Source organism: Alternaria alternata (genome assembly GCF_001642055.1).
Source record: "Alternaria alternata strain SRC1lrK2f unplaced genomic scaffold CC77scaffold_10, whole genome shotgun sequence".
Classification (NCBI taxonomy): Eukaryota; Fungi; Ascomycota; class Dothideomycetes; order Pleosporales; family Pleosporaceae; genus Alternaria; species Alternaria alternata.
The window spans coordinates 42,524-64,423 of NW_017306199.1; the positions used below are offsets into that span (position 1 = coordinate 42,524).

Here is a 21,900-nt window from a genome sequence, read left to right on the forward strand (position 1 = left end):
TGCAAGTGCACGCAGGTGTATCGTGGGAACTAGCCTCGTACATTGCTTTGCGCTGGGGTGAAGCAAGTCTGCTGACGCCTTGTCTCCGTGCGCACTGGTAAACATGCTGTTTTGGGAAGAGGTGGGAGGGCGGGGAAGGACAGGGATCGACTACGCGACTGTGTTGGGTTGATAAGACGAGGAAGTTGGAGGTCGGCGTGCATGGATGTGTACGTGATTTATCCGGGTGAGAGATGAAGTAATGAAATAGTTGAGGATAGTCGTGCGAGGCTGAGATGTGACGCTTCTAGCTGATTCAACGATGGCGGGGTGTCACGAGTGAAGTGAGCACGTGGAAGGCTGCTTCCCCTCCAAGGCTGCATCTTCATGAAGTAACCACCTAAAGTTTCGAAGACCAACAAAGCTATGTCAACATCAACTTACCCTATCTATAAGACTCTGCCGGATGCTAGCGACAACTTGCGCCTCCTCATCGTCCATGCTGGTGGCATGTCCGAGCCTATTCGATGCACTCTGCGAATCGTCAGCCTCCACAACAAGCCTTCTTATGACGCTCTGTCATATACATGGGGCGATTCCGCCACCACCAAGCCGATCGAGGTTGACGGCTTCAAGATTCGCGTTACTACGAACCTCGAACAGGCGCTGCGACACTTGCGGGACGTAAAAAACGATCTCACACTATGGGTAGACGCTGTCTGCATTAACCAATCGGACAATTCAGAGAAGTCGCAACAAGTTGCACTCATGGGCCAGATATATCGACAATGCGCTCAAGTAAGAATCTGGCTAGGCTGCGATAGCTTCAGATGCGGGATTGCACAGTCCTCGCTCCACGCGAGCAACGCTGTAGACGACAGCTCTGGAGCCGTGGATCCGTTCGAAATCCTACGCCATTTGGCAGACGATCGCCACATTCATGAATGGTCATGCTTCCATACTCAGAATGACGATGGGCGCGATAGGGTTGTCTACAAAGCTGACGAGAAGTTCGACACCATCATCGAAGCGTTCATTGCTGTCACCGAAAGCCCGTGGTGGTCACGTATGTGGACCGTTCAGGAAGCTATATTACCCAAGGAGGGCTTGTTAACCCATGATACATGGTCAATATCGCTTCAGATCATCGCCGATTGCGGGATGAATTATCACCACCATTGGACAGGCTGTTGCCAGGAAGCTGCATCGCAGTTGCCTCCTAAAATCAGGGACCCAATGGTAGAGTTCTTCGGCAACCTCGCAACTCTTAGCAACGATCGGAGAGTTCTCGTTAATGGGAATGTCGCCAACAATGACTTACGAAGACAACATGTAGCATATGGCTTTCGAGCATGCAAAGACCCACGCGACAAGGTCTACGGGTTGTTGGGAATCGTTCATGACACATCTTTCACGCCTGACTACACCCATTCCATAGACGAGGTGTTTCTGCATGCCACATTACACATGCTTTGCCATGAAAGGGACACTTTGAGTAGCTTGACAGGACGCTCGTATGGTCCAGCACATGGAAAGTGGGCTTCGTGGGTACGCGAATTTGATGCGCCCTTCGATCGTATGGATGCCAGTGTTGCTATGAATAGGAACTCATTTCTTGATTTCAATAACTTCGATGCTTCCGATGGCCGTAAGTCGAATCGCGTATTACTTATGGCTCGGCCACAAATAGGGAATCCCAGAGCGAATCGGATGGGACTCGAGGTCGTAGGTAGACGAGTAGGAAGCATCATCTTTGTCTCGCAAGATAAGCAGGACTCCGTTTTGGATGGCGTAAGGAAGGCAGTCTTCAAGCGATGGATGATAGATGCGGTCGACTGGGCTGGAAGTGATAACTTGGCCGATATGTATATCAAGAAGGATACCTCCGGTAATGTCAGCAGCTGCACAGACAAATTCTTGCAGTTCTGGAGAACACTGTTAGGAGGAATGGATGCAACGGAGGGCACCGAAGCTAACTTCTCAATGTGGACCAATTTTACCCCTGCAACAATAGGTTGGCTGGATAGTTTCCTTCCATGGCTCCAAGATGCAAACTCGATGAACCAGTCGCTACATCAGATCATCACCACGGCGACACACGGAAGATGCTACTTCAAGGCCGACAACAGTGGTCAGGGCCTGTGCTATCCGAACGCTTGTGTTGGGGACGAGGTGTGGGTTCTGGACGGTGGAAAAGTACCGTTCATTCTTCGACCCACCCGTCTGGAACAAGAAGAAAGACTAGCATTAGAACCGTTGGATGAGGGCGCCTTCAGAGACAATGGAACATTAGAATTCCTGGAGTTTCGCCCGCAGAGACCAATGCCATCAAAAAGGTTCTCCCGAATAAGAGAAATTGCAAGTACAACAAGAAAAATTGGCCAGTCGCTCAAAACGCCTCAAGCATGCTACCAGTTCATGGGCGACTGCTATTTTGACGGGTTTATGCATGGCGAAGCAATACACAACACTGTGTTCAAGGAAAAGACTATCGTATTGGTGTGAACATTGAGGGGTTGCGACGCAGAAGGCAATGTCTCTGCGAGTCGTCAGTTGCTGTCTTTAAAGGCCGTATATACGTCACCGAGTGAGCTATCTGATGAGCGATAGCAGATGTAGTGATTGTAGCGGTCATAGTGGCGCAAGGTAAAGGACTCAAGCAGTCGTGGTCAATGCAAAGGTCAGCCTGGAGCCCATGTGCTCCCCATACCTAGATATACCACTCGACTATGTACACAAGCAGGCCGCGCCGTGATGCGACTCGAGTCCATGGTTCATTTCCTACCAAACCAATCAACATCCTACTACCTCGGTCCATAACGGCCATCTTTCGCAGCAACCGAAGCACGCCCTCGACACCAAAAGACATCAACGTCATCGTTGATCAGTACTCATCACTAGGTTTTGCTCCATCTCCGACAGCGAGCGAAAGCCAGCCACACGAATCTTCTCCATGTGATGATGAACATACGCATCCTGACATGCCCTTATCACCACCGCCATATATGCCTTCAGTATCTAAGCTGTCCAACGCTCATCGAAGAGACTCTACACATGTGGGTACCTTGGCCGCGCCCAGCCATGCCATTTGGTCGTTCACTACTAGCTGGTCCGTCGCTCAACCCGATGAAAGTCCCAAGGGGGGATCTATAGGCCAGTGCCGGCAGCATTGCCCATAGAAGAGCCTTTTCTACGCCTGACCAGCGCTTGACACGCATGAGTGGTCGAGCATCAAGCTCGCACTTACGTGGAAAGTTTTCTCATGCAACCCAGGATAATTGCATGCTAGCCGGTACTTCTGAGCTACATCACGAAAAGAGTAGCATGTCGGTAGCCGTTGCGTCAGGGTTCATACGCGAACCTAGCATCACCACCCCACTGCATGAACGAAATGCGTCGGATCGACTCTTATCTTCATCCGAAATTAGTACTCGTGAGTTGTCGCCTACTGGAACAGCGCCTCAGGAAAGTCTTGGAAAGAGCGAGGCGCCCTGGAATATCGACCATGTTCGGAAAAGCAAACAGGCTAGAGGAATCCTTGAATCTCACGATCCCGGCCATCTCTTCCACACTGCAGCATAGTTGTAGCAGATGCCGTACCAACAGAGGTTCAATACATTGTGACAGATACAACACCAGTGTCGCCCCGCAACATCCTCGCACGAGCCAAAGCTAGAGAAGCCGTCAACGCCAAAACTGCACATACCGATCAACGTCTTAGTGATGATCAAAAAAGAGGAGACATTGTTGAGGTGAACATCGGATTTTCTGATCTGCATCGTCAGCGTCGGAGTAGAAGTGCGTTGACCCGGAGTTGTCCAGCTGGTCCTATGATCTTGCCCACGCTGCCACCTCACGAGGTCACATCGCAACAGTCAGATGAGCCCACAGCAAACACACCGGCTCTTTAAAAGCGCACACCGTCGCTCGCTGACCATGAAGCTGCACTCACACTTTTGTTTCTTACTGTCGCAGTCAATATGTCCTCACGACGATCAAGCCAGGATTCAGATATCGCAGAAGTCATCTGGCCGGATGAGATTCCGGCTACACCGACCGATGCGCCGCTCTCGATTAGCCCTGTTACAACTGTCATATCGCAGGCCCCTTTTGTTGAATCGCAGCGCGCTGGTCTCACCTCCACCGGAGCTACCGCAATAGTCTGTATTTGTGTGGGATGGGTAGCAGCAGGATTCGTTCTCTTGGGTCTTTGGAGCGAAATGTTTTCTGAAGACTCGGTGGTAAACTTAGTCGTGGCGTTCATTGTCATTGCGTCTGTATGCATTACTCTACAGTTGATGCCAGGTGGTCAATTGCAGCCTTAGTTCGGAGACATCTTACGAGGGATTGGTGGGGCCGCGGAGGTATAACATTTCTCTTCTCTTCACAGGTTTCAAGACGGTCATTAGCAACAGAGATGGTGTCACTTATGCAAAGCTCATGGTTACTATCAAATGCGTAGTTTAATCGATGTCCATTCTACTAAGCTATACAGTCACGCGCTACTAATCTGATTCTAGAACAAGATACTATGGTTGCCGCGCGATAGCACTACTAGTAGTGGTATCTCAACAGTTTTCTCTCAGAATTCGGCTTTAACGAAATCTTCCAAGCTAGTCAAACTCTGACCAGGTATAGCCTCGACGTACTTGTTGTGCTCATGCTGCTTAGCAGGAGCGTCATTTCCATAGTAGCTGTAGTCCTTGATCAAGATCATGTTTTCCCCAAGCTCCGTCTTTGCATGAGGGGGAAGCGGCAGATATCCCTCCCAAACGTCCTTGGGTACCTCCAAAAAGGTCACTTTGTCTCCAGTAACCTCGGTTACAGTACTAGCCACTTCGTTGGGAGTGGCCCATTGCGAAACAGCTTGAATTCTAGCACCATCGGCACCAGCTCCGAGTACCAGGGCACCCGCGACGTACTTGCCAGCATCGGAAACAATGTCAATAAGCGGGATCTGCGTACTGGTTTCGTCCCATGGGATGGTCATCATGGAAGCGCCAGTGGCAGGATCTTTGTTGATAGTACTCTTGAGATTTTGCATAAAATATCCAGGCATGAAGTGAGTAACCCACATGCTCGTCTTGTGCTTCTGGGCCTCTGCGTAATCAGAGACTTCGGCCTTGGAATCAAAATGCTCAACGTTGGAGAGAGCACCGTTTGTTAGGGCCGTGACGTTAGGGAGTGAAGAGATGATGAGATGTTTGACTCCGGTGGCGATGGCTGCGTCAACGACGTTCTTTCCTTGAGCGATCTCTGTCGACTTGGACATTGTCTCCCAGTAGTTGGTGACGGCAAAAACGGCGAAGGCACCGTGAAATGCGGCTTGAAGGGATGAAGGGTCATTGAGATCGGCTTTGATGGGCTCCACTCCCTTGGCCAGGAGCTTCTGGGCTGAGGGCTTCGTAGTGTCGCGCGTGACACCGCGGATCGAGTACTGGGACGCGATCTCGGGATGGGCAAGAAGAGCTGTGATGACAGAACCACCTTGGTTGCCCGTGGCGCCCAGAACAGTGATGATCTTCTTGGAGGACATTTTGACGGGTTGTTTGGATGAAGAATCGAGTTGCTGAGGTGTAACGGTATTTTTCCAATGGTGGATTGAATGGAGTGTGAGTCAAAGGCTGTTGATGCTTAGGATACTGAATGTTCTTCAGCATTCCCGTTAGGGATATATAATAATTGCTACATGCACCTGGTCACGATGAATGCATCAAACTGACAACGCAACTCTATGCCATGCCCTTCGGACAGCAACGAGAATTGTCCGTCTGATTATCCAACTGTTTCGCTGCTCGGTCTCGGACAAGAATTAGTGGCGCAACAATCTAAAGCAGAATGAGAGCCAGTCAGCAGTATGTCATCCTGACCAATCAATGAAAGGACTAGTCTAGTCCGGCATACTCTTCTCCGATTGGGCGGATATGAGCAAGCCAAGGCTGACGCGGAATTCCAGACGCGACGAGAGCGGATTGTATGCGCAACCTTGGCAATGAAAATGGCTGACTAACCACTACCCTGAGACGATGTTGTCGCACATGGCGAGAACGCGAACATGTTGTATCTTGGAACTATGGGGGAAAAGCTCCGTGAACGCTATGACATCGTGTCAGCTTTATCTTGTCTTGAAATATGGCGGGTATGCAAGGGATCGCGAATCGCGACAATGTTCTGACTGCTGTGTATCTAGGTACGTAGGCTGCGATGGATGGGCAGCCGCGGAAAGACAATTTCCCGTCCTGTACTAAGCCGCTTTCGGATTAGCCGCAATCTGCCATAGACTATTGTACCTAACCTTGATTACATACTCACTATCACCGTCGTGACAGCGACAACGCCGAGACTTAACGGACCTTTAGTTCACTAAACTGATCTCACAGATTGTCGGCATTAAGCATCTCTCAGCGCGAGAGCTGACCAATGCGTGCATTTCCTGGTTCATCAGCAGATTTCGGTCGTCGGGCGATGAGAAGAGTAATGTTGCGTGACCATTTCAACATTTCAAAGTTAACGGCATCGTGTCTATTGACGTGATGTGACTATATAGCCCGCCTGTGCTATACTTGGATATCTTCATCTCGCATTGCTAAACAATTTACAGGCACAGAGTTGAGCCGGTTTCTCGCGTCAGGTTGTAGCGCCAGGCTGAATTGTCTGCGCGATTCTTCTCGCTGGAAACACGATAAGACATGAGTTCTCGCACTATTGCAGTTGCTGGCGGTACAGGCAAGCTTGGTCGCGCTATCGTCGAAGAGCTTATCGCCCATGGAGGCTATAAGGTTTTCGTTCTCAGCCGCGAGGCAAGTATCCTTTCCGCAGCGCAGTAACTCAGATGTCCCTAACTTTGACCTTAAGTCTGACGTGCAAATCTCAAATGTACTTGGAGCCAGTACACTAGCTACCGATTACGGCAATGTCAATAGTATCGTTAAGCAACTCGAGACCAACGACGTCGATACCGTCATCTCCACCTTGGGCTCTACGTTCGGCACAGACTCTGAACTCGCACTTATTAAAGCAGCGGAGAGCTCTAAAAAGACTACACGATACATCCCCAGTATTTGGGGAATACCCTGTTCGCCAGAGTAAGCATTCCTACTTGGTAGCATCGAAAGTGGAGCCGAATGTTAACACAGTTCCCAGAGCCGCGGCCATTCTCCCCGCGATGAGCGCGAAGAGAGCCTATCTCGACATTCTCGCAAGCACCTCTTTGGAATACACTGCAGTGTCGAACGGTATTTTCCTGGACTACTACGGGTTTCCGAAGGTGAAGTCCTATCTCGGAAATTTACCCCGCGTAATCGACATGGCTGGAAACGCTGCCGCCATTCCCGGATCTGGAGATGTGCCCGTTGTCTTTAGCTATAGCTTTGACGTGGGGCGTTTTATCGCTGCATTGCTATCATCTGCCAGGTGGGAGAAAGAATCGGTCATCATCGGCGACAAGATGACGTGGAATGAGTTTCTCATCGTGGCCGAGGAGACAAAGGGTACCAAGTTTGAATGCAAGCATGACTCGTTGACAACTTTGCAAAAGGGTCGTTCAACAGCACTGCCCAGCCAGAGACAACTGTACCCGTATTTCCCGCAAGAGAAGCTCGAGCGTATGTGTGCGATGTTTGGTATGCTGTTTGAGAACGGCTTCTTCAACTTCAAGAATGAAGGAAGCTTGAACGAGAAGTTTCCAAATATCGCCACAAAGAGTGTGAAAGCCTTGATAAAGGAATCGTGGTCGGACAGTTGAGACGCAGATGGATTCTAGCGATAGCACCGCACAGACTGGTGCAATGTTTGGTCGCGTGTCTCGGGAGCGATACCTGCCTAGTATCCGTTTCATAGTCGTTATATGCGATAATGGGCATCCCAGCATTGCCTTTCGGCGCTTCTCGTGTCCTGCTTGTTGCTTGTTGATTTATGGCATGTCAAGGATTCATTGCCTATCGCCGTGAGGCACCTCGCTCGTGTACAGAAGCGAATGCATTGCAGCTTTCGCGTCTCATCCTAAGTGTTTCGGCGCCCGCAAGTTTCTCAATGAAATCCTACGGGATGTTACTTGCAGAATAATGAGCTTGTAGAGATACGCGCTTCACTGTGACGTCCAGAGTCACCTCGGCTATGCTGCTCTCTTCTATCTTCGGGCCACTGATTTCACACTTTGCATCCTAGAACCAGAACGAAGTAGCTGAAGCTTCGTCCACATCCTTTTCTCGCGACTGGACTGGACCTCCGGTAGGAAACTTAGGAGCATGCTTGCCCTTTTTCCACGATGCGAACGCAAGGTCCACGCCATGGAACTTCCTCATACTGCAGGATGTCGGGTCGTCCGTGATGCAGTTAGGCTTTTGGCAGACATGGCCATAAATGCAGTGGTCAAGAGGGCAATGGCTCCCCTTAGAGCATGGCATCCTCTTGACCGTATAACGGAATGCCTCTAGGACTTGAGGGCTGATATCAGAGTGACCGTAACAGCAATCATCTCCAAAACGACATCCGTTCGCGAGGTGGAACGATCGACAAGGCTTGACGTCTTTTCCAATTCTCCACATGTAGTCCTGCTAATCACTAATAGAAGGCATTTGGGTGTAGTAGTCAAGACGTTGTCCCTTCGCATTGACGGGTATACGACCAGGAATTGCTTCGTGGACTCGTGGTAAGGATCCTGGTTGATGTAGAATGTTTGTAAACGGTCTGGGCACAATCTTCTTACCCATGTCGTCAGGGTTCGTTTTAGTATGTGAACGCCCACAGTGACCATCCTTGCAGGATACCTTGTCGCTGACTATTGCGGTGATGATGTGCTTCTCAGCTGAGCGAGATGTGAGTGACACGAAGAGGTCTTGTTCCAGAGGCTTACTGAACACCTCTGGGATGCTAATCACAGCGCATGTTAGAGAGATGAACTTGGCACCTGCTCCCATGCCGTATCCTTGGATTAGCGTGACATTCTCGGAGTGCGTTTGTAGCATTGAAATGTAGCCTGGGCGGTTCCAAGCAGCGAGGAAAACATGCTTGCAGTCTGGGTCTTTGCGAGCGGCCTGAAAAGCATCTAAGAAGGTCAGTGTTGAGCCCAACTATGAATCTTGCTTTGAAGGTATCAGTGGTTGTCTATATTGCAACCTTGATAATTGTTACAGCGCGGACTTTTGGGCCAAGCTTGGGGGGTAGAAAGTGTGTTCACTGACCAACGACCTTGAGCTCCACCATTGCCTCGTCTCTAACACAGAGGAAGTCGAAGTCAGAATCCATGGAGGAGAACTGAACAGCAAACTGTTGTAAAGGGCGTAGTAGATCGTTCTCTAGTTTGGTCGTGTTGGCATAGACACGCACCACGATCCGAGACGTGCCAAGTGTCGCTGCAGAGGAGACCTTGACTGAGCGCTCCTGAGTGTTTGTGTGAGGTGTAGCTGCGGAGGATGCATCGATCAAGTGCTTCCGAATCGCTTCGTGAAGTCGCTTCTTGATGTTGAACGGGTTGTCACGATCTAGGGCGGGGTAGCTCTGGTCGGTGGATCGATAGAAGATGTCGTCGTTGAACTAAAGGTAGTGTTAGTAAGCATCACCAGGTTTACATCATCATACTCTACCGGGTGGCCATGCGCGTCAAGCAGCACCAGCACATAAGAGTCGTCGTGTGAGTGGCTCTTAACGACACCTTGCTCCAACTCCATTGCAGCCTTTCGGAGTACATTCCTGGACTCTTCGCGAGGGTCTTCACTGCAGTCAGTTGATATGCCATCAGCGAGGCGACGGAGTCGTGCCGCCAGTTCAGCGATCATCTCGGAGCTCGACATCGTGTGGAGTGGGCAATACGTGAGCGTTGAGCTTGGGAGAGGTTATCTCAAGGCGATTTTTTCGCGTTGTGTGCGAGCTTCTTGTTGAAGCGCGTCGTATGTTCACTTTCACCTCTCTTCGCGGCGTAGCGGCGTCATGCGCGAATCTGTGCATCGAGTATACAGATACGCCCACATGTAGTCCCTTGCTGTCTACCCGTGTAGCAATCTTGTATTGCGTTAGTGCCGGAATCGCAGGTACTTTGTTTGCATTGAAATAGACTATGCATCTTTGGTCTCGATACTTTGTGACCGTCTCTAAGAGCGTCTGCGATCAGTACGCCTCGAAATTATTCTTGTGCTCAGCGGTCTACTACTTCGGAAACGATATAGCTGTTTACGTTCTGCGGATCCCATGGCTACGAGTTCTTGTTCATCGGCCTGCCCTTCAGAAATATGGCATATGAGACGGTATCACAGGGTGCACTGCCTACTAACCATTTGTGAGAGAACAATTGGAGACTACGATTACTTGAGGTAGAATGTGTAGATTACAGCAAATCTGTTCGAACAGGAGATCTGCAAAGGAACGAGCGAAGAAAACACAACACGCAGATCTGTGATGCTACCTCTGATACCACGCATTACGCTTCCTATGCTGTGCTAGAACCGAGAAATAACATGTTCAAAGATCTGATCCTGAACAGATTTCGATAGACCATACGAGAGGTGATCGCTTGCAAGCTGGCACTTGCACTCAGGATCAAATGCGCATACAATATCATTCTATGCGTGTTAGGTATGGGGTCTAGAGACAGTATAAAGTACTTACTTCGAGACAAATGTCTTGGACCTTGCCAGTCATTCCTAAATCGTCGTTGTAAGAAATCATAGTGCCGTTGCTTTTCATAGCCTGAACAGCGAAGAGTCCATACGCAGTCCGGTTGTCGGCTCGGCCCTGGCTATCGACGTTCGCCACTCTGCCAGACAATCGATACGGATATCCGACCATGACAACACTCTGAACACTATCCAAGGTCTTGTTGTTCAATTGAGCGAGTGCTTGCTGCAATACAGTGGCACCCTGCGAATATCCAAACAAGAAATACTTTTGGCTCGGACAGTCTTGCAGACCATACTCGATGATTTCAAGGAGATTCTGAACGCCCGAGGCTACGTTCTGGTCGAAATCAGCTGGGTACACCACAGCCTGATAGGCCGTATCGGTGCTGTTGACAAGAAGATTGGAGATGACATTCTGAAACATCAGTGACACGCCCTGTGGCTCGCCTGATCCACGGGCATCAATTAGCTCTGGAATTGGTATTAGTACGTATCTTTTGAGCAATGTTAAGACAATAATCCTACTATATGCAGGGCATGGTCTGATCTGTTCTGGCATAGGAAGGTTGATACGAGGGATCGCGAGAAAAGCGGGGGCGCCACAACGGCAGCCTGACTCTGCTGAGACCAGGCATGCAGCAAAAAGGGCAGCTAGGAACGAGGCGCGTGCCGAGATCATAGTGACGTGATTGTGGTGATGTAGATGTTTGAGAGACGAACACAATCTATCAGAAGTACCTTGATTCTAGAGAGCTTATAATAGCTCGTATACGTTTCAGTATATCCTTAACTTCATTAAGTCGCCTTACTTGGCCATGATCTTAGCACAAGCCGAAAGCTTTAGCGAAAACGATTAGCGTTCGATACGCGTATATTGACACCTAGGCGTTTCGCACCTTCGCGGTCCACAGGTTATGAGAAGAGATTTTCTCGCAAGCAGGCACCTTGTTATCAGAGAGACTAAGCGAAGAGAAAGCACTCTCGATTGATAGCTTTGCTAATGTGTTAGATGCCTCGCCAAAAGAGCTATCGGGGTTTCGGGGGGGGGGGGGGGGGGGGGGGGGGGGCGATGACGTAATTGCCGGCCATGCTTCCGTGCCGAATTCGTGGCAGTCCCTTGCACAACATAGCATCTCTGCAACGTCAAACGCTCGTTCAAATACCCTGGGGGACAAGGTATCGCTTCGCGAATCTCTCCACCGGTTCTTCGTCGACGCAGGTACTCAGTAGTTTGCAAATAAGCTTCTTCGCAGAGATTTCGTAGCCATTGACCTTGCTCCGTGCCACGTTGTTCCTGGTGTCTTTGTGAAGTATTGCGATTGCATTTCCATATCTTCATTCGTGTTTCGCAAGCTGACTCCAAACAAACTGAAATGTGTAGGTCAAGCTGCGCTCCATCATTAGAAATGTTCCTCAACTAGTCGCAAGGGTGTGAAGTTCCGGGCCTGCGCCACTGGAGGAATTAATCAAGCTTCGCGAAAGGCGGGGAGGGTTGGGGTCATCCAATCGCTAACCGAACACGAACCATGATAGTCCTGGGGATCCTTCTCGGTGTACATTTACCCCGGAATAAGGTGCCCTACGGGCATGGGGTCATCTGCTGATCCAATCCTACATGCTGTCTCGCCATCAGGTACAAATGCCCTTGCGAGTGCGCCGTAGCTCTCACTGCACCCATACCATAGAAAAGGTCTACAGCAAAGATGCGCTCCCACGGCGTACGAGTGTCTTGCGCCCTACTGCTGGTAGGTGCGGTCTACGGGAATATCGATAGGTTGATACACCAATCGTCCTGCAGATACATCTCTAATTTAGCAGGCATTCCGTGGTCTCGCAGTTCAATATCGTGCGATCCGACCTCATTGACAATGAGACAACACCTCTCCAGGTTGGCAATGGCAACTTTGCCTTCAATGTCGACACCACAGGGATGCAGGTACATTTGTTTGGCTACCGCTACTACCACCTGATTAACTTGCAAGGCAGACATACTTGCCGTTTAACACGCTGTCCAGCTGGGCCTGGCATAACGACTCACTCCCTGGGAATGGGTATGAACTTCAAAGCCGTGCCATTGAACACTGACCAATGCATATAGGGAGTTACCGTCAGACTACAAGGGCGTCATGCGCGAGACGTATGGGCGTGAAGTCTACTACGACATCCCAGACCCCAAGCTCAAGCAAGCAACTCAGTGGCTAATCAGCAACCCAAACCGACTGAACCTGGGTCGTATTGGCCTCCGCTATCAAGGAAGTACACTTAACGAGTCTCTCATCACTGAATCCAGGCAAGAACTAGAGTTATGGGATGGCACCATCACATCAAGTTTCAAGGTCAACGGCAAAGATGTGAAGGTGGTTACACAAGGCGACTTTGAGTCTGATGCTGTGGCCTTCGTCATTGAGTCAAAACTTATTCAAAGTGGCGATTTGCAGGTGGAGATGGACTTTCCGTATCCGCCGATACACAGTACCAAGTACAAATACGAGGTATGTGTCGATCTATCCCCTTTGCAGTAGTTCGGTCACATACTAACAATGTTTGTAGGTCTTTGCGGGCGTATACGACTTCCCTCTCAATCACAGCACTATACTGGTGGAGGATGGAACTGATCGTACGTCAGCGCATATCCAGCATGACTTGCAAGAAGTGCGGTACTTTGCGAATCTGCGATGGCCAAAAGGATCACCTCTCAAATTGACCAGGAATGAGCCCTCAAACTCAACATCCGTTACAGCACATCGATACACCTTGAGTACGGTGTCTATGGGCTCTTCAATCGCTTTCACTGCCCATTTCTCACCTGATCGAAAGGTGCCCAGCCTACCACAAAAGATCCTGGAAAAGAATGTACAAGGCTGGAATAGGTATTGGAAAGAGGGGGGCTTTGTTGATCTCACCTCGTCTTCGAATCCGAACGCAACTGAACTCCAGCGTCGCATCATCAAGTCACAGTACCATGTGCGTGTCAATAGCGCGGCCAAAGGTCAATCGCCGCAAGAAAGCGGGCTGATGAACAATGGCTGGTATGGAAAGTTCCACATGGAGATGCTAATCTGGCACAACGCGCACTGGGCCACATGGGGTCGCCAGAAATACTTTGACAACATCTTCCCCGAGCTATACGAGACACTTCTTCCCTCGTCCCTGGCTCGTGCAAAATACATGGGATGGGAGGGTGCGCGATGGCCAAAGATGACAGAGCTTGAGACCGGTGTCAGCTCACCGGGCGATGTTAATGCTCAGCTCATATGGCAGCAACCTCACCCGTTCTATCTCGCAAATCTTGCATACGAGGCGAATCCGACACGAGAGACACTGCAGAAGTGGGACAAAGTGCTGACAGCTACTGCGGACTACATGACATCCTACCCCGGCCTCAACGCAACTACTGGCAAATACGACCTTGGCCCGCCGACCTACGGCGTGACCGAGAACACACCACCAAACTCTACACGCAACCTGGCATACGAGATTGCGTATTGGCGCTACGGACTGGATGCCGCCGCGGAGTGGAAACGCAAACTGCACCAACCTGTGCCTGAGAAATGGACTCACGTTGCCACGAACCTGGCTCTCCCACATCAAATCAACGGCTTGTACGCCGTGTACGACGGACTCAACAGCTCTTGGTGGGAAGATCCAAAGCTCAATGGCGATCCTCGCAGCCTCATCATGATGCAAGGTATCCTCCCCGACTCGCCTGCCGTAGACCCCGAAGTTGCCCTTCGTACCGCCGATAAAGTCTGGGAAGTATGGACTGATGACAAGATCCGTGGCTGGGGGCGTCCTGTTCTCGCCATCAATAGTGCGCGGATAGGTAATCCTGAGCTTGCGATTTACCATCTTACCGCGTATGATTATTGGAAGTTTGACGACGCGGGTTTTGCGATCCGTGGTGGAGATGGAGGTACTCCACCACCGTTCATGCCAGGCAATGCAGGATTTCTGTATGCCATCGCGTACTGCGCAGCGGGTTGGCAAGGATCGGAAGGTGATGCGCCAGGCTTTCCGAAAGATGGAAGTTGGAATGTAAAGCACGAAGGGTTGATGAAAGCGTTGTAAACTGGTAACATCAGGGTGCTGAGACGTTGAAGCTCATGTTACGAGGGCGGATCGGCTCGCAGAGGATGAGGCCAGAGTGTTCAGCTCAATGTTGTTAGTCGCGACATTGCTCCGACTGCGTAGAGCCCGAGATGGCCGGGCAAATGAAAATAGATTCCCCCATTCTCTTTCATCTTGTAAAGGTGCTATTGGCAAGCCAGTCTTCATGTGCCGCTCTTTCACTTCGTGAATTGTCTGCACGACAAGATCATACAACTTGTCCCCGCGATAAGCTAACAAGATCGCAACAAGAACAATAACAGCAGTGAATGGGATGGCTATAACCCAGAAGAAAGCTTGCGTTCTATCGATGTTTCGAATATCAGATGTGTTCATCCCAAAAAGGCTGGTTACGAAAGAGCTAGAACCTGTTAGCCTGGGTAAGCATGTTGAAATGGAGAACACTAACAGCGGTAGGAAGATGGTGGTGATTATAGTGAACATCAAGATAGCTTTGCCGTGGTCCTCCTCTAAGATCTCTACGCTCTGTTTCAGTTGCTCACGAAGATATTGCGTGCGTTTCTTGAGGGCTTCGAGCTCCACCGCCTTGCTTTGCAGAGATTTGAGGCTTTCGCTAATACACTCTGATTCAGGCAAAAACAGACTAATGCGATCGGATGTAGGGAGCTTGAAGGTTCTGGGGTCCAGAATCTGAAGGAAATTATCGAATGCTTTCGTTTGCCAGGAGTTTACAAGCTGAACTACAGTGAGCTCTTCTTGGAGTTTGTGAATCGTTCTGAGTAGACGTTTGCGAGGGAATTGGTAGATCTGGTATTCCTGAAGGGTCGTTGTTAGCCATATCCAGATGCATGATTGCTGCAAGCAGTGAAATTTGGAGTCCTTCAGCGTGATGCGCTTACCAATTTCGAAGTATACTCCTGGTACAATTGATTGACATCCATCTTTACGTCAGTCAAAAGATGCCTCCTCGCAATATTTTGGAGAACAATCGAGACCAAAAACTCCGGTCCTGCATTGCCGATGCTGACCGTACTTCCCTCGCCCCCAGCAAGAACTACTGCTTTCTCAGCCCGAGTCATAGAAGCTTGCGCAGATTCTCCCAGCTTCCCTAGTTCCTCGAGAGCACTTTGCACTGCAGGGGTTTCTAGGTCGTCAATTGCTTTCCCTGGTGTATGTTTCCATATGCTTGCTTCGTTTCTGATAGCAACGACGGACGTCGTCGCTTGCATGAGGAAGAGCACAGTTTCTTCAAAGCAGTCAAGTAGACCATCCGGTAGTTGATATCGGCGACGGTCGGTCTGCTTCCCTTCGGCGACACCTAAATGTAGTTTTTCTCCTCGTGTGACCAACGTTTCAAAATACTGTATACAAATCTGCAGCAGCCACAGGTGTTGCTTGCTGGCTCGTTCATTACGAAGATCGTTTTCGGTACGCACAAAATAACGGCGTGCTGTTTGATGATGTCTCAACGAGCCGTCCCGAAAATGGACCTTGTTGAGATGAGTCAGAGCCTCTTGATGCGATTTGTATGTGTGTCCGTCTTTACACTCAAGACAAGAACTAATTGGAACCATTGGCTTTTTGATATTCCGGTCTCGTAAGAAGCTGGTCTGAAGTGGGCGTATGATGTAGAGCGGCCTCGGATGCTCCTCTTCCTTGAACACTAGCGTCGCACTCTATTTGTGATGTTAGTATACATGATTCGTACATGGAGGCCAAAGTTGTTTTTCCACATTAGAACCACGCCTTAGTGATAGATGGAGATTAGCCATCCAACCATTTTCGAGAATAAAATATCGGAGAATGAACGTACGTTGTTGAGAAGCGCCATCGAACCCCAGAGTTTGTAGCAAACCGAGTGTGCGTAATCACACGGAACATATAGCCCAACGAAACGTTTCAAGCATGCAAACAGCTCATCGATTGCAGCGCGAACCATGTTCTTCTGTGCGCTAAGGACAGGATCCTCCGGCGGACGATTCTCTAACATGGTTCCGAAAGAAGTCAAGACCTGTAACGTAGCCATCCATGGTGCTGGTCGGCTCGGCGTTCGTTGGTGACCGGGAGCAACAGAGCTACTAGTCATAGGAGATCTGTGCGGCGTTGAAGCTTGCAAAGAATACACTAGGTCAGAGATCGTGAGTTCTCTACATAAATCATAAGAGTGCTCGTTCCTCTGAAGCAGACTCTGTTCGATCTCTCGCATCATCCCGTGAAGATATTCAGCCGCAACACGCTCCGTGTTTTCTTTCTGATCTAGTTCCGCATCGACCAAGACCCAGGTCAAGAATGGCTTGACATTGTCAACACCTGATCCGGAAGTCGAATCCGACAACGGCAACCTTTCCGAAGTTTCCAGCTTGAGTACTTCTCTTTGGTCTCGAAGTGCTTTCTTCGCTATTCTGATCGCGTTTCTAGTATTGGAGTCTGAGATTCCCCGAAAAAGGGTCATCGCGTCCATAACTACCTCTCCAAGACTCTCAAGCTCTTTCTGAACAGACGAATCCACGAATCCAAGTGCCTTTAGCATAGCGTCGCGGTAATTGAGATTTGACGAAAAAACTGAATCCTGAGATTCTATGTCACACATGCCGTGCAGTACCTCGGCACGAAACAGGCCATCCTGCAACCGTGACAAGACACTAAATTGACGCCTTTGCTCTCCAGGTGGAGCGCGACCCCATAGAGTAAGAACGTACGTGATGTACGTGTTAAACCTTTCCAGGTACTCAATGGTCATATGTGGGCTTTTCAATGTGTCTAATACCGCAAGAATAGACGCTTCTGCTTCGGCGGCTTCCTCTTCAGTAAGCGACGAACTCTGGAGTCGCTTTTCATGGGTCTCATCATTGGGTACAGCGATTTGGAGACTTCCGAAACTGACTTGCGTGCGAGGACTTCCTGCAGCCGATGGGTGGTCTTCGGAAATGGTCGACTCTTTTATCGTGGGACCTAAGGCCGGATTGAGAATCGAATGACTTGGGAATTGTTGTACTGTGTCATCTCTTGTTCCACCCGAAAGTGGTGTTTCCACGTCACCCACAGGAGAGTCGAAGGCACCCGTCATGCTCGAAACATCAGACTCATCGTCGTCAATCAGGTAGTCTTCAACGCGTATCGGGACCTCGCCTTGATGACTAGTGACAGGTGGGAAGTACTTCTTATGATGTGAAATTGTTATTGATTCGTCTATCAGGTTATCGAGCTTAAGCTCAGAACACGAGATCACCGTATCTATCGTAGTCAGATCGTAGTAAAAGATGATTTGTCACATGCGTGCTTACCGGAGTTAAGAATAACGACCCAACACTGGGGAACGTAGAGTACTTGATCTAACGCTTGATGTAAATCACTGCAAAAGCTCGGAGTTTCCTCACGTAGTGCAGTCGATTCGTAAGGGTAGAGAGTTTGCAGTATGCTTCTGGTAGGATACTCATCTTCAGGTGACTTAAAGGTCTGCTGGCGGGCTCCTACCGAAAGATATGGAAAGCACATAAAGATAGCAGAGGATTGCGTAGCGTCAGTGGTGCCGGAAGACATTCCATCGTAACGTAATACTGTACCCGGTTCGATGCAGTATCCATCGAATTGCTGCTTTTGATGTTTGGTTCGGATTTGTTCGAAGAGTCTCAGCATGGTGAAACGTGTTTTACTACTAATGTCTGGAGCATTCAAGCAGGCGTTCTGTGTTGGCTGTCAGCTGCTTTGTCGCCTCCAGCGTCGTTTCTAGCGTCGCTCCTTTGTATGGTCCAACAAACCTCAAAGTCGGTAAGGTTCAGGCGATGCGTTTGCATGTGCCTAGGATACCGAATTAGTGATAGTCATTGATGGAGTAAACTACCAGTCTCTTACAGCCACTGCATTTGATGATCTTGGTTTTCTTTGCCGGAAGATGGCCCTTCTTCGCAGTATAGCTCCATTGAGAATGAGCCATCCCTTCTCCTCAGCCTCTTTGCACTGACAGCTCTCTTAACATCCATTCTCAAGTTGTCGACATCACTCATGTGGTTCGGCCACTTCATCTGTGATGGGATCGAAAATTGCGAGTAAAAGGTAGCATGGTTGCTTTGGACTGTGACCGCGATGATCAATCCCTCTAATTCGTGATGCTTTGCGCGCCTGCTAGTCCGTCCGTCAGCAAGGTCGACCTGTGAAGCTTTTCGCGAAAGAGACTCCGTGACTGTCATATCGTTTGCCGCTCTTTGCATGTCTTCGACCGTTGTATACGACGCTTGTGTTCCTTCAGCATGCTCAGGATCAATGGATCTGAGGCTAGGATCCCGACTTGGGCGTTGCAAACGATCTGTCTGTAGCGGATCGACCAGCGTTGTCATGGGCATTGAATCAGGAGATCTCGTTAAGCCTCCAGGTTCCTGTATCGCGAACGGAAGATCTAAAGGCATCATGTCCATGTCATCGGGGTTGAGAGAGAATCTATGGGGTTCGATACGACTGGCAAGAGGCTCGCTGTGTATGGCATTGTAGTGGAGTGGGTACAGCGGATTGGCCATGTGCTCTTGAGCTGCTTCAGCAACGTTTGAAACTCGTGGGTCTTTGTAGAGAACCATTTCGTGATGTGCTGGCGTGACACTGGCAGCGCGCCCTCTGCTATGAGACGGAGGCGTAGGATCTTCATACATGAAGTGCGAGGTAGAATCATCCGACTGCTCCTCCACTATTGATGGATGTATGTCAGAGTAATCGAGTATCGTTGTATCTTCGCCTTTGATTGAGTCTACTTTGTCGATTTTGTGGTGGGCGGGGCCAGAGGGCGGCGATAAAAGCTTTTGTCGTATTTTCGTCTTCTCCTTGGATCTACCCTTCTTCGTCGGTTCTGATATTATCTTGCTCGACTTCTGCGGCTTTTCGCCCATTGTTGCGATTTCAGGAGAAAATGTCACGCTTCTACTTCTGGACTTCGACGTTTCTCCGTGATGGGTATTTTGCTGCGACAGACCATCTTGAATCATCGGATCAGCATCCTTGTATGGTTCAGGCGAAGCATAAAACCGCGGGTAGGCCGACGGGTAGCTCAGAGGGTAGGTCGGTGGGTAGATCAATGGATAAGTGGGCGAATGTGGCCAGAAAGGCTGCGCATACGGCTGGTATAACCCAGACGAATATGGGTAGGAGTAACTCGGTGTTGTCATCCTGTTCTTCGTAGCCTCGCTTCGCCGCGCTCGATGGTCAGACGCCGGATCGACCGAAGGCGTTGCGCCTGGAGTAGTTCGACTTTTGGTTGATCTCTTCGTAGGAAGATGGGTGGTCTGACCTGTCGATCGACCTTTCCAGACGACTTCATCCTCAGAAGACTCGACCTTGTCTTCTGCATGAGGCCTCACGGCTGATGACGGTACTCTGATCTCTGCTTGAGCGTCACCATCGTCAGCGCCGACTCGGCCGACGTTGTCATCTGAGTCGCCGTGCATCGCTGTACTGTCGCGTTTCCTCCAGTCTTCAATTTATAGGCTCAAAGCACGTAACGCAACGACGCGTCGTCCATCGCAAAGTCAGACGATTGCAAGACAACCCCGCTCCGCGCAGAAGTCAGATACGATAATGAACGCATGTTGGGCGGCCTGCAGCACCAACAGGGCACTGTATGGCCTACACTGATTGATCCTACATGCGCTGTGCATATGGCGGCCAATTGCGCGAGAATGGCAGAATGCGCGGAGCCTGCATGCACAGCTGATGCAATAGGAACGGCAATGGCTATGATACGAGAGTGTTTTGCTCCAAGCGAGGATAGCTGCTGCAGCCGGCTGGTGTGAAGCGGCTTGATCCGCCCCACCATTGTTCCCTGTCGAACCACGCGCCCTCATCCTTCTGTACCCACAACAAAGAAGACTCCGAAGTCTTGAGAGCTCCACTCTCTTTTTGTCGCTATAGACAACATGGCAAAGAAGCAGCAAGCGATGCACAGGTCTAGCACAATGACGGCTGAAGCTAAGTACCCCCTCCGCAATCGCCGTAGATCTCTGCCGTTTCGGCCAAATGCGATGACTCCACGTGCGTGCACTATCTTTTCACATATCAGCACGAAAGATCTCGTATGACTATGCTTTGGTATTAAAGCGCGTTGTTATTCCTATACCCAAGCTAGTTACCGGGTAGACCACTTCACCATGGCTCCATTACAGCAATGTCTGGACCATTTAATCCTCTTCGTCCCTGCCAACCCGACCACGCAACTACCCGAAGTACCACCGTTTTTCTCAAACAACTTCACACTCACCCCGGGAGGCTTCCACGCCGATGGCGCCACATCGAACGTCTTGATACTTCTCGCGGACGGATGCTACATCGAGCTCATCTCCTTTATCAATCCGTCCCTCGCACGCGACCATTGGTGGGGTCCAGACGCCGACTTCGTAGGGTGGAAAGACTGGTGCCTGACAAATTCTCTTACACCTGAGAAGAACCGCACATGGATGACAGAGAGTTATTCAGAGCCGATCAAAGGCGGAAGGAAAAGAGCTGATGGGGTTGATGTAGCGTGGGCTGTCACTTTTCCCAAAGGAGAGAAGGGAGGTCAGGGTATCAGAGGCAAGGTGCCGTTCTTCTGCCACGATGTCACGCCGCGTAATGTTCGCGTGCCGCTGGATAAGGCGAGGACTGCACATCCGTGTGGCGCGCTGGGGGTCAGACAATTCAGCATCATTGTGCGGGATCAGGCTATGCTCGACGAGACAAAGACTGTGTATGAAAGCATCATTGGTTATGCTGGGAGAGAAGACTATGGGGAAATCAGTTTCTTGCTTGGACGCGTGCAGCAAGTTGAGAAGCCCAAGGGTGGTGTGGAAATTGTGCTACGCTTGCCGAAGAACGAGGAAGAGCGGGAGCGCATCGCGGAGCGGGGATTCTGGTATGGAGATGTCGTCCTCGTGACAGACGCAAAGGCTGGCAAGGCGGGAGGTACCCGGGAGAGACTGGATAGTGGAGAAGGTGAGAGTGATGTTGGCGGGATTTGGCTGGAGTATGTCTGAGCGAGGGGAAGAAGCCAATGAGCGTGTTCATACGAGGATCGCGATCATTCCTGAATCAAGTCGTTTTTGCCAAAACTAATCTCGCATATCGAGAAGATGCCTCTTTTCAAGAACCCCATCCCATTCGTTGCTCTTTCGTAGCCACGTTAGTGAGACCCTGTATCAACGCAACACAAACAACACTCACCTCACAGTTGCGACATCGCGTCTTCGATCACCAAAAGCACAAGGCGAGCAGGCCATTCTCGTAC

The 21,900-nt window shown here is 50.1% G+C and overlaps 11 protein-coding genes across 11 annotated transcripts; 6 read left to right on the forward strand and 5 right to left on the reverse strand.

Annotated features, from left to right (window-relative positions):
• Positions 1 to 361: 361 nt before the first annotated feature.
• CC77DRAFT_1049944 (HET-domain-containing protein) lies at positions 362 to 2,484 on the forward strand (the record flags this gene model as incomplete). The annotated part of the gene is made up of 2 exons (XM_018527602.1): positions 362 to 1,627; positions 1,709 to 2,484. The coding sequence occupies exons 1-2, from the start codon at positions 406 to 408 to the stop codon at positions 2,482 to 2,484; spliced, it is 1,998 nt and encodes a 665-aa protein (XP_018385919.1). The 5' UTR covers positions 362 to 405.
• Positions 2,485 to 2,596: 112 nt separating this feature from the next.
• CC77DRAFT_63301 (hypothetical protein) lies at positions 2,597 to 3,260 on the forward strand. Its single transcript, XM_018532537.1, has one exon. The coding sequence runs from the start codon at positions 2,709 to 2,711 to the stop codon at positions 3,156 to 3,158; it is 450 nt and encodes a 149-aa protein (XP_018385920.1). The 5' UTR covers positions 2,597 to 2,708; the 3' UTR covers positions 3,159 to 3,260.
• A 547-nt stretch (positions 3,261 to 3,807) lies between these two features.
• Positions 3,808 to 4,472, forward strand: CC77DRAFT_63433 (hypothetical protein). Its single transcript, XM_018532547.1, has one exon. The coding sequence runs from the start codon at positions 3,960 to 3,962 to the stop codon at positions 4,302 to 4,304; it is 345 nt and encodes a 114-aa protein (XP_018385921.1). The 5' UTR covers positions 3,808 to 3,959; the 3' UTR covers positions 4,305 to 4,472.
• Positions 4,413 to 5,760, reverse strand: CC77DRAFT_63326 (NAD(P)-binding protein). Its single transcript, XM_018532540.1, has one exon. The coding sequence runs from the start codon at positions 5,513 to 5,515 to the stop codon at positions 4,562 to 4,564; it is 954 nt and encodes a 317-aa protein (XP_018385922.1). The 5' UTR covers positions 5,516 to 5,760; the 3' UTR covers positions 4,413 to 4,561.
• Positions 5,761 to 6,305: 545 nt separating this feature from the next.
• Positions 6,306 to 7,847, forward strand: CC77DRAFT_1094567 (NAD(P)-binding protein). Its single transcript, XM_018529745.1, has 3 exons — positions 6,306 to 6,779; positions 6,835 to 7,064; positions 7,123 to 7,847. Exons 1-3 carry the CDS (start codon positions 6,669 to 6,671, stop codon positions 7,721 to 7,723), a joined length of 942 nt encoding a protein of 313 aa, XP_018385923.1. The 5' UTR covers positions 6,306 to 6,668; the 3' UTR covers positions 7,724 to 7,847.
• Positions 7,848 to 8,075: 228 nt separating this feature from the next.
• Positions 8,076 to 9,770, reverse strand: CC77DRAFT_1069910 (hypothetical protein; the record flags this gene model as incomplete). The annotated part of the gene is made up of 4 exons (XM_018529100.1): positions 8,076 to 8,531; positions 8,748 to 9,025; positions 9,162 to 9,513; positions 9,549 to 9,770. The coding sequence occupies 4 exons, from the start codon at positions 9,768 to 9,770 to the stop codon at positions 8,142 to 8,144; spliced, it is 1,242 nt and encodes a 413-aa protein (XP_018385924.1). The 3' UTR covers positions 8,076 to 8,141.
• A 483-nt stretch (positions 9,771 to 10,253) lies between these two features.
• CC77DRAFT_1020202 (alpha/beta-hydrolase) lies at positions 10,254 to 11,209 on the reverse strand. The gene is made up of 2 exons (XM_018524997.1): positions 10,582 to 11,209; positions 10,254 to 10,535 (listed from the first exon to the last, which is right to left on the reverse strand). Exons 1-2 carry the CDS (start codon positions 11,149 to 11,151, stop codon positions 10,413 to 10,415), a joined length of 693 nt encoding a protein of 230 aa, XP_018385925.1. The 5' UTR covers positions 11,152 to 11,209; the 3' UTR covers positions 10,254 to 10,412.
• A 1,046-nt stretch (positions 11,210 to 12,255) lies between these two features.
• Positions 12,256 to 14,763, forward strand: CC77DRAFT_988538 (hypothetical protein). The gene is made up of 5 exons (XM_018536275.1): positions 12,256 to 12,366; positions 12,411 to 12,528; positions 12,579 to 12,643; positions 12,691 to 13,084; positions 13,143 to 14,763. The coding sequence occupies exons 1-5, from the start codon at positions 12,296 to 12,298 to the stop codon at positions 14,658 to 14,660; spliced, it is 2,166 nt and encodes a 721-aa protein (XP_018385926.1). The 5' UTR covers positions 12,256 to 12,295; the 3' UTR covers positions 14,661 to 14,763.
• CC77DRAFT_935619 (hypothetical protein) lies at positions 14,694 to 17,112 on the reverse strand (the record flags this gene model as incomplete). The annotated part of the gene is made up of 4 exons (XM_018534450.1): positions 14,694 to 15,060; positions 15,109 to 15,476; positions 15,560 to 16,336; positions 16,474 to 17,112. The coding sequence occupies 4 exons, from the start codon at positions 17,110 to 17,112 to the stop codon at positions 14,694 to 14,696; spliced, it is 2,151 nt and encodes a 716-aa protein (XP_018385927.1).
• A 1,290-nt stretch (positions 17,113 to 18,402) lies between these two features.
• On the reverse strand, positions 18,403 to 20,387 carry CC77DRAFT_63828 (hypothetical protein). Its single transcript, XM_018532565.1, has one exon. The coding sequence runs from the start codon at positions 20,087 to 20,089 to the stop codon at positions 18,509 to 18,511; it is 1,581 nt and encodes a 526-aa protein (XP_018385928.1). The 5' UTR covers positions 20,090 to 20,387; the 3' UTR covers positions 18,403 to 18,508.
• A 63-nt stretch (positions 20,388 to 20,450) lies between these two features.
• CC77DRAFT_1049950 (hypothetical protein) lies at positions 20,451 to 21,770 on the forward strand. Its single transcript, XM_018527603.1, has one exon. The coding sequence runs from the start codon at positions 20,789 to 20,791 to the stop codon at positions 21,647 to 21,649; it is 861 nt and encodes a 286-aa protein (XP_018385929.1). The 5' UTR covers positions 20,451 to 20,788; the 3' UTR covers positions 21,650 to 21,770.
• The last annotated feature ends 130 nt before the right edge of the window (positions 21,771 to 21,900 follow it).

Bases quoted from the DNA above. Each gene is read 5' to 3' on its own strand.
- CC77DRAFT_63301 (XM_018532537.1), top strand. From the start codon at position 2,709: ATGTACACAAGCAGGCCGCGCCGTGATGCGACTCGAGTCCATGGTTCA.
- CC77DRAFT_63433 (XM_018532547.1), top strand. From the start codon at position 3,960: ATGTCCTCACGACGATCAAGCCAGGATTCAGATATCGCAGAAGTCATC.
- CC77DRAFT_63326 (XM_018532540.1), bottom strand. From the start codon at position 5,515: ATGTCCTCCAAGAAGATCATCACTGTTCTGGGCGCCACGGGCAACCAA.
- CC77DRAFT_1094567 (XM_018529745.1), top strand. From the start codon at position 6,669: ATGAGTTCTCGCACTATTGCAGTTGCTGGCGGTACAGGCAAGCTTGGT. The intron at 6,780-6,834 runs GCAAGTATCCTT...TTTGACCTTAAG, and splicing joins TTTTCGTTCTCAGCCGCGAG to TCTGACGTGCAAATCTCAAA. The intron at 7,065-7,122 runs GTAAGCATTCCT...CACAGTTCCCAG, and splicing joins GGAATACCCTGTTCGCCAGA to AGCCGCGGCCATTCTCCCCG.
- CC77DRAFT_1020202 (XM_018524997.1), bottom strand. From the start codon at position 11,151: ATGCCAGAACAGATCAGACCATGCCCTGCATATAGTAGGATTATTGTC. The intron at 10,536-10,581 runs GTAAGTACTTTA...TAACACGCATAG, and splicing joins TCCAAGACATTTGTCTCGAA to AATGATATTGTATGCGCATT.
- CC77DRAFT_988538 (XM_018536275.1), top strand. From the start codon at position 12,296: ATGCGCTCCCACGGCGTACGAGTGTCTTGCGCCCTACTGCTGGTAGGT. The intron at 12,367-12,410 runs GTTGATACACCA...CTAATTTAGCAG, and splicing joins GTCTACGGGAATATCGATAG to GCATTCCGTGGTCTCGCAGT. The intron at 12,529-12,578 runs GTACATTTGTTT...CTTGCAAGGCAG, and splicing joins TCGACACCACAGGGATGCAG to ACATACTTGCCGTTTAACAC.
- CC77DRAFT_63828 (XM_018532565.1), bottom strand. From the start codon at position 20,089: ATGCACGGCGACTCAGATGACAACGTCGGCCGAGTCGGCGCTGACGAT.
- CC77DRAFT_1049950 (XM_018527603.1), top strand. From the start codon at position 20,789: ATGGCTCCATTACAGCAATGTCTGGACCATTTAATCCTCTTCGTCCCT.